Genomic DNA, 20,027 nt, shown 5'->3' on the forward strand with positions numbered 1-20,027 from the left:
AAGGAGGTTGTCTTGAAAGATCCAGAATATGAATATATTTGGCAACAAACTAAACTTGCACAAAATTTTGGGAAATAAACCGAATAGGGTACCAATAATGAAAATATGCTAATGTTCAAGGGAAGAATGTATGTTACTAATAAGTTGTCAATGAAACAATTTATATTGGATGAATTCCACCAAATTCCTTATACTACTCATCTAGGGTATCAAAAATTGTTTTATGCAATTAATTTTTTTTATTATTGGCCTGGTATGAGGAAAGATATTACAGAATACTTGGTAAGGTGCTTGGAATTTCAGCAAGTTAAAGCTGAACATCAACACCCTGTTGGTTTATTGCATCCTCTACCCATTCTTGAGTGGAAGTGGGATGCAATTATTATGGATTTCATAACCAGATTGCCCAAAATTAAGAAACAAAATGATTCCATAATAGCAGTGGTAGACAAAATGAGTAAAGTGGCTCACTTCATTCCTGTTAAGTCTACCTACCAAACATCTCAGGTAGCAGATGTATCCATGAGGGGGATATTTATACTGCATGGCATGCCTAAAACTATTATTTCAGATCGGGATATAAAATTTACATCTGCATTCTAGAAAGCACTCTTCACTGGGTTGGGTACTTAGATCCATTACATTACTGCTTACCACCCCCAGGACGGATGGGCAAACTGAGCGAGTAAATAAAGTGGTTGAAGATATGTTTCGAATGTATGTAATGTAATAGTCGAGCGAGTTGGAGGAATACCTACATTTGGTGAAATGTGCTTATAACAACAGTTACCATGAATCATTGAAAATGAGCCCTTATGAAGTACTGTACGGGAAAAGTTGTAGAGTACCTTCTAACTGGAACAATCCTAAGAATAAGCTAATATTACAACTCGATATGCTAAAAGAAATGGAAAATACAATAAAAAGAGTTCGGCAAAGTTTAAAGGCTTCTCAGGACAAACAAAAAGATTATGTTGATAAAAAAATAATTAGCTGGGAATTTCAGGTGGGCGATCATGTTTATGTGCGAGTTAAACCCAAAAGGAGCTCTCTTTGGTGGGAAGTCGTTCACATATCCACCCGTTATTATGGACCTTTCCAAATTTTGGAAAGGATAGGACCTGTGGCATATCGGCTTGCCTTACCCAGTCATTTACAGATTCATAATGTGTTTCATGTGTCGCTTTTAAAGAAATATGTTTATGAATCCAGACATGTTATAAATTGGCAAGACATACAGATAACATATGTTGTAAAACAAAATATGTTTGTACATATAACCTTTGGAGTAAAAATGATTGATGTTTATTAAATTGTGTTGACAAGTCGAACCAGACAAAGAGTCTCTCGTAGAACCTCTGCATATACTCTACTAGAGAGAAATAATGTTGCTGAAGTGAGCTATCATCTAGGTTAAAGTACAATGGAAGTACTTTAGCTCGAAGGAAGCCACATGGGAAAGTAAATAATTTATGCAGGAGGCATATCCCGAGTTGTTTCCAAAGGCATCTGAAGAAACAAACACCGGGGACGGTGTTTCACTTAAGTGGGGGGAGATGTGACACCTTTAAGTGATTGTAAATATTTAATACTTACATTAGATAGCAAGTAAACTTGATAATTACTTGGTTAAAGTAGTGGTTGTAGATGAATAAATGGAATAGTAGTAAATAGATTTTAAGACGGGTCCTAGAATTTACATAAGGGACCCTAGTAATTCTTTTTCTTCCAGACAATTAACAGTTGAGTAGTTATTCCTCCCTTTTCTTGCTGAGGGAAAGGAAAAAAAAAAACTCAGGCAAAAAGAGAGGGAAGGAGGGAAAAAAAGGTAGGATGCTACTGAGAATTTTTTCCAGAGCTAGACGAGAGACAATGGAATACTTCTGGGTTTCACAGATTGGATCTATGAGAGAATTGTGGTTTGGACTGAGTAGACTCTTGAGGCTATTGAATTGCATAACTACTTGAAAAGACAATTGTTCTCGAGTAGAGAAGCATAGGGGAAGGTTTTGGATGTAATTTCCATTTCCTTGTAGGTTGGGAGGAGGGACCCTATTTGTAAATTCTATAACCTTAGCGTAACAGATAAGTATTGAATGCTCAGTTATAATTTGCTTAAATTGGTGCGGAAATAATTGTTATTAAGTAGTTTTCTTTCTTTTTGTGAAGCAAACCTTTAAAGCTTTGTGCTATAGTCCAAAATGGTATAAAATAATCAATGTTTTAAAATTCGGCCGAGTTGACTGAGCCAGACCCCTGCCCGGGTTGGCTCAGTACAAAATCCAGTCCAAAGGCCTGTCTGTTACCGAACTAGCCAAGTCGGTCACCGATTTGGCCGGTTCGGCAATATACCAGTCGATCGAGTCTGAATTAAATCGTCAAGCTAGTAAAACCCGGTCAGCGTAGAATTTGGAAGGAAAGAAGACTCTAAACTTGGTTATTTATTGGTTTTAGTTTTTTTTCTTGTCTATCAAACCTCTCCCAAGCCTATATTAGCTACCCAACCCCCTCACATTTCCTCACAACTATCTGAGCGTGCCGTTGTTGCGCCTGCTAGTGCTACTACTTCTACAGTTGCAATTTGAGATCATGATGAGGAGGAGCCATGGGTTTCCCTATTTGACTCTGATTCAGAGTTTGAGCCAGATGATGTTGGCTTCTCTAGCAATAGCCAATAAAGACTAGTGATGTTTTACTTTTGTTGTAGAGGCCATTTAGAGCCTCCTTGCTTGTGTTTTTGTTCTGATCTTTATATCATGTATGTCTTTGAGAGTGCACTAGGTGCCATTTTGATATAATGGATATATTTATGAGCCTAATTTGATCATATGTTGTCTTCTCTTTATATTCTAATGCTTTGTGTTTGGAAACATGAATGAAAATCTTTAAAATTATTCTTTTTTCATAAAAAATAATTTAATGTATTTTTTACAACTACCGAGTCATTGAAATCAAACCAGTCGAGTCGATACAGAGTTGGAGTTGACCCTCAGTCAGTTCCAAACTCGAGTCAGAGTAATCAAACCGGTCGAGTCGATACAGAGTTGTGTTGGGAATTTTCTGGTAAATTCCAAAACAAAATCATTGAACAGAGAGTAATACTCTGTTTTTACCACATGATCTTTAACACAGGGAAGCACAAAAAAATTGTTTGCTGGAGAACAGAGATTCACACCCATAAAAACTCTTTATATTCATTAACCAGAACTGCTATTACAAAGATATTCTTCCTCTGCCTGAGGGATTACACCAAGAACATTTCAACAAAAAAAAATACTCTGTCTCCTTTTGAAAAGATTTACACTGCTGTGTGTAAATTTTTCATTTGCATTTACTGCTGTAAATAAAAAAAATTCTTACATATGCTGCTGCAATTTTACATTCATATTAAAAAAAAAACATTACATTTAGGCTCTGCCGAGCATTCCCTTTCTCCCTACTCACGCGCTGCTATGTGCTTACAATGCTTCCTTCTCAATAATATTTTCACGCTGCTCTGTTCTGGTTTTGTTTCACACTGCTGTGCATTCCTTCCCCTTGCATTACAATAGTCGACTAAAAAAAAACATATTACATTACATATATTTTTAATAACAAAAAAAACATGACCATACTTCTCGTACATGAAAAAAAACAATAAAATTAAAAGCCTACCTACATTTACCATCCCGTAATAAATTTCATTAAATATTTTACTCATAAGATCGGCGGTCAAAATGAAACTTCACGCAATCTCCATTTGTTGCAGGCATGTACATTAACTTTGGTTTAATCAACGGTCATCATCCATCCTTGCAATCGGACAAATATCGCTTGCCCAAACAAAACGAACGTTACGTCCCGATAAAAAGCTGTTTTGCAAAACGTACTGGGGACACGCGTCGAAAGGTGTACAGTAGCGGAGCCCCTCGGAGGAAAACCACTACCTCAGCAAAAGCGGTCCGATGGGAGACTGGTGGTTTTGCTGAATTAAATGTGCGCAGTACAGCAGTTTGAAATTAATATTTCAACACTCCCCTTTAATTTCAACTGCTGGGTTATCAGTCATACCCAAACATTTCCTCAAAAACTCAAAACTTTTCTGGTCCAATGGCTTGGTCAGAATGTCTACAACCTGCTCTTGAGTCCTGCAATGTTTTAAAACAATTTCTCCATTGCTTACCAATTCCCTGATGTAATGAAACCTTGTGTCAATGTGTTTCGTTCTCTTATGAAACACCGAATTCTTGGATAATGCAATAGCTGAGCTATTGTCACAAAAAATCACCGTTCCTTTTTCCTGCTCTTGGCCTAAGCTCCTTAACATTCTTCTCATCCAAACTGCTTGACATGCTGCTGCTGTAGCTGCCACATATTCTGCCTCTACTATAGATAATGCTACAATAGGCTGCTTTTTAGAAGCCCATGAAATAGCTCCTGAACCCATGTGAAAAACATAACCGGATGTGCTTTTCCGATCATCTACACTTCCAGCCCAATCACTATCAATGTATCCAACTAAATCTGAACATTCTGAAGTAATATATAAAATGCCAAACCTTTTTGTACCTTTAACATACCTCAGAATTATTTTTGCTGCCTGCCATTGTGCTTTCTTTGGCCTCTCCATGAATCTGGAAATTAAGCTAACAGAAAACATTATATCTGGTCTAGTTGTAGTCAAATACATTAGGCTGCCAACTATGCTCTTATACAAACTAGGATCAAAATCCTTGCTACTGTCCTCTTTGCTGAGTTTTAATCCCATCATTGTGGGAGTGATTGCTGCTTTGCTGTCCTGCATGTTAAATCTTTCCAACACTTCATTAACATGTTTTGCTTGTGAAATAAAAATTCCATTTTCATTTTGATCTACTTCTATTCCTAAGAAGTATCTCAGCAAACCCATGTCAGTCATTTCAAATTCTTCTTTCATGACTGTTTTGAAGTTTTCAATAAGGTAGTCATCATTACCTGTGAAAATAACATCATCAACATATAACACAACAATTAGTATTTTAGCATCATTTTCTTTGATGTAAAGGGTGGGTTCTCCCTCACACTTTTCAAATCATTTTTCCAGTAGATAGGAGTCTATTCTACTGTACCATGCTCTTGTTGCTTGCTTCAGCCCATAAAGAGCTTTATTCAATCTGCACACTTTGTGCTCTTGGCCTTTCTTTTCATATCCTAGAGGTTGTTCAATTTAAACCTCTTCCATTAACACTCCATTTAGGAATGCTGACTTCACGTCCATTTGGTAAACTTTCACTTGTTTTGTGCTGCTATGGACAACACTACTCTCACAGTTTCCATTCTTGCAACCGGTGCGAAAGTTTCCTCATAGTCTCTCCCATACTGCTGCTTATATCCTTTGACAACAAGTCTTGCCTTGTGTCTTTCTATCTTGCCTTCAGCATTACTCTTGGTCTTGTAAACCCATTTGACTCCAATGACTTCCTTTCCTTTTGGTAGTTCAACCAAATCCCATGTCTTGTTTCTCTCTATGGCATTGATCTCCTCATCCATAGCTTCTATCCATTTCCTATCATTAATTGCATCTTCGAAATGACTAAGGTCATCAACATGACAATATAAAGCAAACAAAGAATTCATACCTTCATCATAAATGTCACTTAAATTTATGAATTTCTTACCTCTTTCATTTGGTGTACAAGTGCTTGAAGACGCACTTGAATTTCCTCCTTGTGGTGTGCTTGGAGAAGCACTTTCATTTCTCCTCAAGGGTGTCTCTTGATGTCCTTGTGTCGGCGCTGTTGTTTGGGGATGTGTTTCAGCCATCTCCTCATCATCTTCATCATGAGACAAACAGTTTTTAACATTCACTGTTTTCTCTATGCTTCCATCCCAAGCTTCCTCCTCAATGAACTGAACATTTCTACTTATAAAAAATTTCTTGGTAGATGGGATATACAACCTGTAAGCTTTGGATTCCTCACTGTATCTAATGAAAATACATTTCTCCCCTTTGCTGTCCAACTTCTTCCTTAGCTGATCTGGAATGTGTGCATAAGCCACACAACCAAAAACTTTCATGTGGGTGACTCCTTGCTTTCTCCCACTCCATGCTTCTTCCGACACTCTGTTCATGACTGCTTTTGTAGGGAATCTATTTAAAATATATGCTGCACAGTGTACAACTTCAGCCCAATAATCATTTGGCAAATGCTTTGCCTTTAGCATACTCCTCGCCATATCCATGATTGTCCTATTCTTCCTTTCAGCAACTCCATTTTGCTGCGGAGTGTACCTTGTGGTAAACTGTTTGTGTATTCCATTTTCTCTACAAAACCGTAGGAATTCCTTGGAGATATACTCACCTCCTCTATCAGTTCTTAGAACTTTGATATGCAGCCCGCTTTGGTTTTCCACAAGTGCTTTGAAATTTTGAAATTTTTCAAACACTTCACTTTTGTTCTTCAGGAAATAAACCCAAGTCTTTCTGGTGAAATCATCAATGAATGTTAGAAAATATTGGCTGTCTACTAGTGATGGAGTTTGCATCGGTCCACATAAGTCTGAGTGGACAATCTTTAAGGGTGCTTTTGCCCTTATGCTTTTTCCCGATGGAAAACTTTCTCTGTGTTGTTTCCCCAAGATACAACCTTCACAAAGGCTGTTTGATTTCTCTATCAATGGTAATCCTCTTACCATTCTTTTTCTACTCAACAAATTAAGACCTCCAAAGTTGAGATGTCCAAAACTCAAGTGCCACAACCAATTTTCATCCTTTGGTACGCTTTGGAAAGCCTCTTCGGTAACTGCTGCAATTACTTCTTTATTTTTTAAATCTGCCTTTATTCTGAGAGGGAACATCCTGTTCCTCGTCATCTTCACTTCAGCAATACATCGTTTGCTGGGTGCTCTATCCATGATGGTGCATACATCATTCTCAAAGAAAACATTGTACCCCTTTTGAACAAGCTGTCCAATACTTAAGAGGTTACACTTCATTCCAGGAACATAATAGACATTTGTTATGGTTTTCTTTTCACCTTTCTATGTAAATATTTTTACCTCTCCTTTTCCCATAACATAAACTTTACTATCAGTCCCAAGTGTGACTTGTGACTTCACACTATGATCTAACTTAGAAAACATGGCTATGTTTCCTGTCATATGGTTGCTGCAACCGGAGTCTAGAAACCATATATCATCACCTTTTGTTTCAGCCATATTACAAGCTAACAATAAATTATCTTGGCTGATATTTTCTCTAGTGAAATTTGCACTAGATCTATTATTCATACCATGCTGCTTCTTCCTACATTCATTAGCATAATGCCCATATTTTTTACAATAATAACATTGGACATTGGATTTTTCATACCTTTGTCCTTGAGCATGATGTTGTCCACTTTGTTGACTGCTGCCTTGGCCTTGGTTCTTATTTGGATTGTTGCCTCTTCTTTGAGCATTTGCTGGACTGTTCCTTCCACTTCTGTTTTGGCTTCTACCTCTTCCTCTCTTGTTTCCTCTGCCTTGACCTCTTCCTCTTCCAAAGGACATCTGGGTCTTGAAGGCTTGCTCTAGAGATGAGTTTTCATTTCTACTCAACCTCTGCTCATGTGTTATTAGTGATGCATGAATTTCATCAACTGAAAAGTTTGTGAGATCCTTTGTCTCTTCTATGGTGGTGACAATCACATCGAACTTTGAGGGTAGGACCCTCAACAATTTCTCCACAATCCTCCTTTCTTCAAGAATTTCTCCATGAGATCTTATTTGTGTGACCAGACCAATCACATGTGTAAAGAATGAGTCAATATTATCTGACTCCTTCATGCAAAGATTCTCAAAATCTCTCCTCAGCAACTGTAGTTTTGCTGTCTTCACTTTCTCCATGCCATGATAGGCTGTCTTGAGAGTTTGCCATGCTTCTTTGGATGTCTTGGCTGCTGCTATCCTTGGAAACACACTCTCATGCACTGCTTGATACAAAAATATGAGGGCTTTTGAGTCCTTCTTCTTATAGCTCTTCAACAGATCTTTCTCTGCCTGTGTCAAGTTATTAAACTCTTCTTCATCTGTTGGTTCTTCAAAACCATCCTCAACTAATTCCCATAAATCTTGAGAAGCAAACAGGGCTCTCATGGTTATTGCCCAATAGTCATAGTTTTTCCCATTAAACTGTGGGAGCTGAGTATTAAAGATACCCATGCTAGTGCTGGTGCTGGAGCCAGCCATTCTTGCACTCTAAACTATCACTGTGTATTTAAAAATCATTGACTGTTCTCAACAACAACACACAAAAAACTTTGAGAAATACCTGGATCCTTTCTTGACGGCGTCTTCACTCTGCTGGAGAAGCTGCTGCAGCAAAAGAGCCTGAACAAGCTCTGATACCACTGTTGGGAATTTTCTGGTAAATTCCAAAACAAAATCACTGAATAGAGAGTAATACTCTGTTTTTACCACAGGATCTTTAACACAGGGAAGCGAGATTCACACCCATAAAAACTCTTTGTATTCATTAACCAGAACTGCTGTTAAAAAAATATTCTTCCTCTGCCTGAGGGATTACACCAAGAACATTTCAAAAAAAATTACTCTGTCTCCTTTTGAAAAGATTTACACTGCTGTGTGTAAATTTTTCATTTACATTTACTGTTGTAAATAAAAAAAATTCTTACATATGCTATGGAGTTTTACATTCATATTAAAAAAAAACATTACATTCAGGCTTTGCCCGAGCATTCCCTTTCTCCCTACTCACGCGTTGCTACGTGCTTACAATGCTTCCTTCTCAATAATATTTTCACGCTGCTTTGTTCTGGTTTTGTTTCGCACTGCTGTGGGTTCCTTCCCCTTGCATTACAATACTCGACTAAAAAAAAAACATATTACATTACATATATTTTTAATAACAAAAAAAACATGACCATACTTCTAGTACATGAAAAAAAAAACAATAAAATTAAAAGCCTACCTACATTTACCATCCCGTAATAAATTTCATTAAATATTTTACTCATAAGATCGACGGTCAAAATGAAACTTCACGCAATCTCCATTTGCTGCAGGCAGGTACATTAACATTGGTTTAATCAACGGTCATCATCCATCCTTGCAATCCGACGAATATCGCTTGCCCAAACAAAACGAACGTTACGTCCCGATAAAAAGCTAGTTTGCAAAAAGTACTGGGGACACGCGTCGAAAGGTGTACAGTAGCGGAGCCCCTCGGAGGAAAACCACTACCTCAGCAAAAGCGGTCCGATGGTAGACTGGTGGTTTTGTTGAATTAAATGTGTGCAGTACAACAGTTTGAAATTAATATTTCAACAAGTTGGAGTTGACCTTCAGTCAGTTCCAAACTTGAGTCAGAATTTTAAAACACTGGAAAGAATCTCTCGACTAAGACTATGGTTGATGAAATTAACATGTAAAATATTTTGTCTGAGAGTAGGAAAGCCCTGTTACTAAATATGATATTGATCTCTTGGTTGAGACTATGAAAGAATGATATGAGATAATATGTTGTAAAATATTTTCTCTGAGAGTATGAAAGACTTGTTACTAAATATGCTATTGATCTCTTGGTTGAGACTATCGAAAAATGATATGAGATTTAAATGTGTTGTTAAACCTCTTAGGTAAGGCTATAAAAGAACACTGAATTTTATCATGCAATTGAAGAATTTATTTATTACAGGAGTAACAAGAGTCTAACTGCTTTTTTCTTTAGATGGCTTGTTGGAAGAGTATGGAATTGTTTTTTCTTTAGATGGCTTGTTGGAAGAGTATGGCATTATTAATAATTTAACAGGTAAAAGTAAATCGAACAGTTATTAAACCTGTGTATTCAACCATCTACTCTACTCATAATAGTAAGGAACACTACTCATAATAGTAGGGAACAAAAGCAAAACATGCACAATATTTTATATATACCCAAGAACTTTATGATAGCTGGCAAACGAATTAGAATGGTAATTAAAATATGCAGTAGCGAATTGCTCTCTAGGAAGCAAGGTTGTACTTTTAACAGTTGGGGTTCTCCAAAATAAAAGACCCAATGTCACTATAGAACTAGAAGAAAAAGTTAATAGCTGCCTCACCCTAAATAATGTGGTAGATAAGTTAGATATCAAACCAATTAAAGATGAAATGAAAAAATTAATAGAATTAGACTACGAACGTAACAAAAGGGCCTTAAACCTTATAATATTCGGTTTAAAAGAGGAAGTAGATGAGGATACTTTAGCCTTAGCCCAGACAGAACTACATAATAGATTACAAATTGAAACATTGTGTCTCACAGAAGCAACAAGGTTGGGGAAATTAACCAAGAATAAAGGAAGACTAATCCGCATAAAGGTGAGCTCCACTGATCATAAGCACGACATACTTAGTAAAACCTCAAGTCTAAAAGGAACGGGAATATTCATAAATGAAGATCTCATTCCAGAAGACCAAGCAGAATTAAGAAAGGAGGTTCAAAAGGTAAAAGAAGCTAGAAAGGAAGGAAAATGGGCAATAATCAGAAATAGAAAAGCCTTTATTCGAGATAGAAACCAAAAAGATAGTAATCAATAGCAATTAAACATGCTCTGGATCCTTTCTTGGAATTGTCGGGGCTTCCCATGGAACAAAGGCCCCAAGCTAAGTTGGATTTCAAATGATGTTGATATTATTTTGCTTGTTGAAACTTGGGAGCACGAAGAATCTAAGGTCCCTAACATAGATGGCTTTACGCTATGGTCTACCTGGAACAAGCGATCCTCCCATAGAGGCATTGGGGGAATAGCTTGTTACATTAAGAAGAACATCTCCCCCATGTTAGGATTTATAAAAACGACCCTCACAACCAATATAGTTGGATAGAGATCAAAGACATTAATAATAAAAAGTCCTACATAGCAATATGCTATTTCCCCCCCATTAATTCTAACTTCTATAAGAAGAAGAATCTAGATAAAACTAACCCTTACAATGGTTTAGAGAATGATATTTCTAGCCTAAGGAATGACGGTAATATCCTTTTAATAGGTGACTTTAATGCTCGAACTTCAAACAACCAAGCTATTATTCTAAGCAATCATTCCAACCCTAATCCTCTTTGGTTAGATGAAGACCCTACTCTAGCTAGCAGGTACAAAAGGAACTCTGAAGATCTGGGGGAAAATTTGTTTGGGTCGGAGCTAGTCAAGCTCTGTAGTGCTCAGGATCTCATAATTTGCAACGGTCTAAAGAAGTGGCCCAATTCTAGCAAGATGACCTGCATCCACGGGCTTGGTAGCAGCGTGGTAGACTATGTTATTTTCGATCTCCCATTATACAACGAAATAATAAATTTTGACATCTTAAACGACCATGAACCTGACTCTGATCATAGGCCTTTACTTATAACTCTCAATTTTGTCATGCATAGAGTTCCCATAGAAAATAATACTTATAGCCAAAAGAACTTAATATTTGATAGAAATAAAAATGATCTCTTTCTAAATGAATTAAAAACTAATTTGCTTCATTTATCTAATATATTATATAGACAACATAGAAGACCTCTATCATAATTTTACTACAACCCTCTCATATTCTATTAACAAGTTCTCAATTGAAGTTTCAAATAATAAAAGAAATAGCAAAACCAATCCATGGTATGACAAAGATTGTAAAAGTGCAAGGAGAGCAATTAAGGAAGCTGTTGATGAATCTCTTAAAATGGACAAGATAAAAATATACAAAGCCCTAACTAAAAAGAAAAAGAGGCAGTACATTCGTCAAAGACAGGAGAATCTCTTACACCTCTCTAAGGTAGCTCCTACGAAATTTTGGAGGCAGATTCTAACTAGGAAGACTAAGGATAATAATAAAATTGCTCTTTGCGATTGGAATTCCTATCTTAAAAAGCTTTATGAATCTCCAAATGTCATGGATAATTTGGAAACCCTTCTCACAATGAAAGAAGTTTTCTCTTTATAAGACATTAAGTTTGGGGTTAATCGCCTCGCTAATGGGAAAGCTAAGGACATTGAAGGTTACCAAGCGGAAATCTTAAAAATTGGAGGTCCTGTCCTCATCCCCCACATCCACAAGCTTTTCAATCAAGCAGTCAAGCAAGGGTTCCCTAAACCTTGGACTGAGAGCCTCATTATCCCTATTTTTAAAAGTGGGGATACAAATAACCCCTCTAATTATCGAACAATTATGATCAGCCCTCTCTTAGCCAAGTTATATGGTAGTATTTTGGAAAAGAAGTTAAGCATATGGCTTGAAAGTGAAAGTTTCAGAAGGCATCACTCAACAACAGACCACCTTGTTACGCTTAGGATCATTGCGGAGGAATGTCGTAATGATAAATCCAATTTATTTTGTTGCTTTGTGGACTTTAGAAAGACTTTCGATACGGTTCCTAGATCCAACCTTTGGAATAGATTAGAAGAGCTAAAGGTTCCTCTCGAGTTGAGAGTTGCCGCTATAAGGTTATACGAGAATGTAATTGCCAAGCTAAAGAGCAATGAAGGGTGGTCGAAAGATATTAAGTGTAACATCGGAGTTAAACAAGGTTGCCCCCTCTCCCCTACCCTATTTGGCATTTACATCGATAAGCTCGAAGGCTATTTAGAGGAAGCAGGATGTGATGGCACGATCTTAGCTGGGATAGTCGTCATCCTTCTTCTTTATGCTGACGATATTGTTCTTTTGGCAAGGTGCCCATCTGATCTTAATAAGCAACTCAGGCTTCTTAAGGATTTCTGCTCTACCATGGGTATGACTGTTAACACTGACAAAACAAAAGTTATGATTATCAAAACCAAGAAGGACACTTACGCTAATTTTATGTATGACAATAATAACTTGGAGGAAGTGTATTCTTACAAGTACCTAGGAATTGATATTCATCACAAGCTCAACTAGAACCATAGCATTGAGAAAAGGATTAATGGGGGGTGGAAAGCTTACTATGGTCTTGAAAATAATTGTAAAATTGCAAACCTTGTAATGTGGGATAAAAAGAAGTTCCTCTTTGAAACTTTAGTCACTCCTGTTATCTTATATGGCTGTGAGGTTTGGGGTTGCAGCATCTCCAGAGAATCATGGAGAAAGATTGAGCAAATCCAGAAGCGTTTTATAACTTATAACCTAAAAATTAAAAGTAATACACTCTATCCTATTCTCCTTATAGAAGCAGGTCTTTCCCCTATTGAGAGCCTAGCTATGCTTAGGTTTCTATTGTACAAGCACAAAATTAGTAACATAAACGATCATAGACTTCCTAAGCTAGCTTTAAATTCTAGCCAAAACCACCTAAGGCTCAATCGAGGGTGGCATAAAGACACAAGGGCCTGGTTAAACTATTGGGAGATCAACGAAAATGATGCATTGCAAAACATAAATAACATTAAAGATATTGTTACTTCTAAGTTCAAAGATAAAATGTGGTGTGAGAAAGACTTAGCGGCTAAAAGAAAATTAAGTTATTATAAGAAAGTCATCAACCCCACCCTAGAAGATCAAAAGTATCTCTCTATTTTAACTAGCTCAAAGAAGAAAATTAATATAGCAAAGATTAGAACGAATTCTCATGAGCTCCATAGTGAAACAGGTCGTTGGGTAGTTCCTAAAACGCCATGGACGGAAAGGATCTGCCATATATGTAAGAATAGGAACATCGAGGATGAAAACCACTTCCTCTTAGAGTGCCCTGCGTATAACCACATTAGATCTCAGTTTCACAATCTTTGTTACAACACTGACCTTCCTAGCCTTTTACAATGTCAAAATTATAGTGAGCTGGGGAGGCTTCTCTCCAAGCTTTTTGAGCATAGGAATAAAATCTTAAATCAAAATAGATAATTTGTTTCTTTAGGTCCAATAGACCATTATTTGGTCTCAAGCTTTTTGAGCATAGGAATAAAATCTTAAATCAAAATAGGTAATTTGTTTCTTTAGGTCCAATAGACCATTATTTGGTCTCAGCGGACGTTAACCATCATCATCATCATCACATAATAGTGACAATTTTTTTTAAGAGAAATAGTCATTCGGTAGAGCCAACGACTAACCCTTAACGGTAAAGCTTAACCCGAGAAACTCGTTTAACGCCGGAAGCAAAACAATTCTTTTAAGACTCATGTACTCATACCCTAATGCAAATGCCGTTCAAGGTTTGCACGTGGGCCATGGATTTTCTCTTTGACGCCGGTCGTACTTGTGACCGAAGTGTTTGGTGGTGCCAATTGAACACTGAGACCCTTGTAGCCGACCAACAAAAAAGGCTTAGAAAATAACTCAGGACTAGTCCAACTCTTAAATTTTCTTAAGAAGAAAAAAAAGTATTACCTGTATTATTAAAATTCTTGTTCTTTCAAATAACCTTCGTGTTCTTTCAAATAATTTAATTATTTTTTAATGAGTTTTGAAATTCAAATAATTTAATTATTTTTAATGAGTTTAAAAAAATTAAATATGTAATTTATTTAAATATTTGTTATAATTTTTTTTTATTTTTTATTTTTAAATAAAGCAGGCGGAGAAATGGGCAAATTCCAAAAGAGATTTGAAACTAATTACCACGACCCGTAGAAAATAAGGAATCAGTTGACTAGACATGGAAGAGAATCAAATTATACAACTGCTGCTGGATATTTGTTGTTTCATTTACTTTTCATGCTTCAATTTCTGAGAGATATTTGCTGGATAAAATCAATATGGTAATGTTAATTTTATGAAATTTGGTTTAAATTTTGGTCAAGCAGCAAACTAATTACAAGTCAAAGAAAATTTCCAATACTTAGATCTACTCGCTCCAAGAAAAATAAATAAGATAAAATTTAAAGAAGAATCTTCAGCGAAAATTATATAGAGATAATTTTTGTCGACTCGCTCCAAGAAAAATAAATAAGATAAAATTTAAAGAAGAATCTTCAGCGAAAATTATATAGAGATAATTTTTGTCGACGCCTGCTCTTCGAAACAATCAGTGTTCGAAACAACCAGTGTGGTTCATCGTGAGGACAAGATCTGCTCATTCAACTTGTCCTGACGACCTCGACAAAAATTATCTCTATGTGACCAACCAGTGTGGTTCATCATCAAGACAAGATCTACTCATTCAACTTGTCCTGACGACCTCGACAAAAATTATCTCTATGTGATTTTCGCTAAAAATTCTTCTCTAAATTGATATGGATCACATAAGCCTAAATTCAATAAAATAAAATTTAAAATAATTAAAAGATTAATATAAATACAAAAAATGGAGCAAAATCACATTTACTCATCACTCAGGCGTGTGGTAATAAGTGGTATAAAGATTTTTTGAAGTTTGATTTTCATGTTATCATCCTTCCACATGATGCTTTCCCACCATAAATTAATGAGCCTAAATTTGGCAGCCTTTCCATCCCTTTAGGAAATCTTTTCAAAGATGGGCAATGACTAATCTTTAAGACACGAAGTTGAGGCAGTGTTCCTTCATCCCACACTTGCCCACTCTTTGATGCTCCACCCAAAGACTCTAAATTCCATAGGCCTCTGAGAACCAACTTCTGTAACCTTGCATATCCACTCGGACTCCCTATGCCCAATTTTCTCAATTCAAAACACCGCACCAACTTCAGAAGCTTTAGATTGGGCAACCGATCGAATGGCGATAGCTCCGTTATCCCGTGGCAAGTAGACAATGTGACCATTTCAAGATGTTCAAACTTGCAACTCGGCAGACTTAACCCTCCGTAATTCCATAGCTCCAAGCTCTGCAGCGGCTTCATGTACTGCACGTCCTCTGGAAGAATATTATATTCCGATTGAAAATTGCACTTCACCGGTAAGTGCCCCATCTCCAACCAGGTTTCCATTATGCCATCTTTAATTCTGGACCCTTCTCCATCCCGCTGCTCTGTGTCTATCCATATTTGCAACTCCGTCAAGCTTTTGAGACCCTTCAAACTCCAAATACTCGCTGCTGCTTCCATTTTCCCATTTAGGCATGTGGACCTACTGAACTGGAGTCTGCTGAGTGAAGTAAGTTCAGACATCTCACGCGGAATCATCTTTAACGATTCACATCCCTCTAAATTAAGATGCCTGAGATTTCTGAGTTGTCCAATCTGAGATGGCAATGAATTTAGACCTCTGCAACCTGAAAGATCCAGAAATTGAAGACTAAAGAGATGGCATATCTGTTCAGGCAAATTTTTGATGGGAAGCTGACTTAATGAGAGAAACTGGAGCATTCTCAGCTGCCCAATTGACGTCGGGATTGAAGTTATTTTGAGGCAGCAGGACAGATTGAGAACCCTCAGAGAGGTTATGCTGAGAAGAACTTCTGATGGAAGCTCTTTCAAATCTCCATTGCCTTGTAAGGTGAGACTCGCAAGATTTGGGAATCTCAAGTGAGTGGGTAGATATTGCATAGAATTATTGGCTACTGATATCCTGCTGCACTTCTCATCATGAACCTCTGGGAATTCTTGTTGATTTTGATTTGCCATGAATAAACAGTTCTCCTCTCTCTGCCCAATGTACACCGCCATTTCATGAATACAAATTGGGACTCTTATTGTCCTCCTCCGCCGAAAGATATTCCTGCTCTTACTGACTCTCTGGAACAAGAAACGGTCTACAAGGAGTTTTAAGTACTTGCGCCCGATAGCCATGTCCATTACATAGGTTCCTTGTTTGCTCTTCACCAATCCTTCTCCGATCCACATTTGCAGTATTGTATCCGTATCAATTTCTTCATCTTTCTTGTGCATAGCACAATATAAAAAGCACCTCTTCACGTCTGAATTGGGCAGAGAATCATAGCCATACCGGAGTCTTGCATAGAGTTCTGCATCAAGGTAGTAGCTTGGATGAGTGGTTGGAAAAGATGGATCTACGCTTTTAATGGAAGATAAGCAATTATCCCATTCAAGTGCACTGGTGCGCCCAATCATTGCTGCGGCTACTACATTTATGGCCAAACGCAGACCTCTGCACTCATCCGCAATAATCCTGGCACGCTCTTCTATCTCCATAGAAACTTGGGCGTCTTTGAAAGCCACTCTGCGAAACAGCATCCACCCTTCATCTTGAGAAAGGGGTTGAGCCTCATCTATTGTCCCTGAACCTACAGACGTAGAGGCTGCAGCTACGCCTTGAAGTAGTGTGTCTTCTTTATACAAGGGTTTCGATGAAACAAACTGCAGGGAAGTCATCAATATTAACAAGTCAAATTGAAAGCCATGATACATTTTATCAAAAGATACGCTCCAATATTCTCTTATTTCTTTGGAGAGTCTCCTGGGATCGAGATCGAATTGTCCTTTTGCCTGTGTAAGAGAACTTTGCAGCATTTGAAAGTAGGTCCTCATGAGCTGCAGGAGCTCGTTCTTTTGACGTTGGAAAAGGGTGGCAATATCCGGTTCATCACGGAAGAGGGTGGTAATATCTTGTAGAAGGCTCTCCATCCGCTTCAAGTCAGTTTGCAGAATCTCACGGTTATCCGCCTCCTTCTAGTTCTCCATAACATCATTCAACAGTTCGGTGACTCGACAGACCACACGGTTATGTATGACATTGCCTGATAAAACAATGTGCCGAAAAAAGTCAGTTTGAAAGCGTTGATAGAGATGATTAAAAAAAGCTTTCCATACTCTTATTTCTTTCGACAGTCTTCTGGGATTGCACATGACACTGTCAAAACAGCCTCCCGAGCGAGCGAGTAGGCCTTTTGCCTCTGTAATCGAACTTTGCAGCAATTGCAACCAAATCTTCAGGATCTCTAGGGGTTCTTTTTGTTGATATCCGAAAAAGAAGGTAATGTCTCGTAGAAAGCCCTCCATACGTCTCAGGTCAGCTTGCACAATCTGACGCGTATCCTCGTTAATAACTTCCTCTACCAACTGGATGAGTGACTTCATTGTGGCTTCTGAATTGACTCAGATTGGACAGCTCAAAAATCTCAGGCATCTTAATTTAGAGGGATGTGAATCGTTAAAGATGATTCCGCGTGAGATGTCTGAACTTACTTCACTCAGCAGACTCCAGTTCAGTAGGTCCACATGCCTAAATGGGAAAATGGAAGCAGCAGCGAGTATTTGGAGTTTGAAGGGTCTCAAAAGCTTGACGGAGTTGCAAATATGGATAGACACAGAGCAGCGGGATGGAGAAGGGTCCAGAATTAAAGATGGCATAATGGAAACCTGGTTGGAGATGAGGCACTTACCGGTGAAGTGCAATTTTCAATCGGAATATAATATTCTTCCAGAGGACGTGCAGTACATGAAGCCGCTGCAGAGCTTGGAGCTATGGAATTACGGAGGGTTAAGTCTGCCGAGTTGCAAGTTTGAACATCTTGAAATGGTCACATTGTCTACTTGCCACGGGATAACGGAGCTGTCTCCATTCGATCGGTTGCCCAATGTAAAGCTTCTGAAGTTGGTGCGGTGTTTTGAATTGAGAGAATTGGGCATAGGGAGTCCGAGTGGATATGCAAGGTTACAGAAGTTGGTTCTCAGAGGCCTGTGGAATTTAGAGTCTTTGGGTGGAGCATCAAAGAGTGGGCAAGTGTGGGATGAAGGAACACTGCCTCAACTTCGTGTCTTAAAGATTAGTCATTGCCCATCTTTGAAAAGATTTCCTAAAGGGATGGAAAGGCTGCCAAATTTAAGTTCATTAATTTATCAGCCAAGCGATGTGTATGGAAAACCGGACAAAAGCGCAATGGAATAGTGGGAAAGCATCATGTGGAAGAATGATAACATGAAAATCAAACTTCAAAAAATCTTTATACCACTTATTACCACACGCGTGAGTGATGAGTAAATGTGATTTTCATCCATTATTTATGTATTACATTAATCTTTTAATTATTTACAATACTGCCACCAGTTTTCTGTTAACTAATTTATCAGTTAAATTAATTTTTGCGTGACATCGTGTTGATTGAAGTTTGATATTATTTAAGTTTGCACCAAAAGTATTCATATGAATCGGGTACACAAAGGTATAATCAAATATTTAATTTAATTTAATATAATTACACATGGCACCTATCACCGAGAATTACCCTTAGAACTCTCTCGACAGTTACCTTTAGAACTCTCTGGACCGCCTACGGTACAAGCACCAATAAACATGGTTTTCCGTAGTGGACATAAGCCCTTTTTCTTGGTCGGCTGCAAGGGTTTCTGCGTTCAATTGGCACCACCAAACACTTCGGTCACGAGTACGACCGGCGTCAAAGAGAAGTTCCATGGCCCACGTGCAAACCTTGGACGCCATTTGCATTAGTGTATGAGTACATGAGCCTTAAAAGAATTGTTTTGCTGCCGGCGTTAAACGAGTTTCTCGGGTTAAGCTTTACCGTTAAGGGTTAGTCTTTGGCTCTACCGAATCACTGTTTCTTTTAAAAAGTTTGTCACTATTGCGTATTATAGAACCTCTCTTGAGTAGTCTACTTACGCTGTAGAATGGTCTTTTTTCCGGTACCGGTCGGAAAATCGTCTGGTTCCGGCTACCGGAAATCTCTCTCTTCTCCGCCACCATCTCTCAGCTCCACCATCCTCTTTCTCCACCACCCTCCCTGACCGCCCTGACATTCCCTGACAAAAAAACAGGGTGCAGTTAGAGCCCCTGACATCCCCGACCGATCGAGCTGGAATTCATGCGGGGAGTAGAATCGCCGATTCGAAATGGTCAAATTTACAGTTCTGAATTCATTGGTTGACAATGCGAACAAGACGGGCTACCATATTTCATCGGGTGGACTAGAGAATGGAGTTCAGATTTACGGTTTCGCTCAGTGCTGGGGAGACGTCAATTCCTCGACTTGTCGGGCATGCGTATCATACGTTAGCAAGAAAATATTCTGTGACAGTACTGGAAGCATTTTTCTTGATGGATGCTTTTTGAAATGGAGTAGCGAGGAGTACCTGGCCTCCGAGTTGCAGTGCGGAATCGCAGAGGGGTAATCCAGCACAGCGGAAGCGCAGAGCAGAGCGGGTAGTGAGTATCACAGCTTGAATGGGGCGCGGGTGACCATTTCGAATCGGCGATTCTACTCCCCGCATGAATTCCAGCTCATCCCCGAT

At 38.2% G+C, this 20,027-nt stretch overlaps 1 protein-coding gene across 1 annotated transcript; it reads right to left on the reverse strand.

Annotated features, from left to right (window-relative positions):
- Positions 1-15,281: 15,281 nt before the first annotated feature.
- LOC149224586 (putative disease resistance protein At3g14460) lies at positions 15,282-17,402 on the reverse strand. The gene has a single exon (XM_089388220.1). It carries the CDS (start codon positions 17,400-17,402, stop codon positions 15,282-15,284), a length of 2,121 nt encoding a protein of 706 aa, XP_089244346.1.
- Positions 17,403-20,027: the final 2,625 nt, after the last annotated feature.

The sequence above is a fragment of the Pinus tabuliformis genome, chromosome Q, assembly GCF_031772625.1.
Source record: "Pinus tabuliformis cultivar Carrire ecotype Pingquan chromosome Q, CPIR1, whole genome shotgun sequence".
NCBI classification, from domain to species: domain Eukaryota; kingdom Viridiplantae; phylum Streptophyta; class Pinopsida; order Pinales; family Pinaceae; genus Pinus; species Pinus tabuliformis.

Coding starts and splice junctions, on each gene's coding strand:
- LOC149224586 (XM_089388220.1), bottom strand. CDS start 17,402: ATGGAGAGCCTTCTACAAGATATTACCACCCTCTTCCGTGATGAACCG.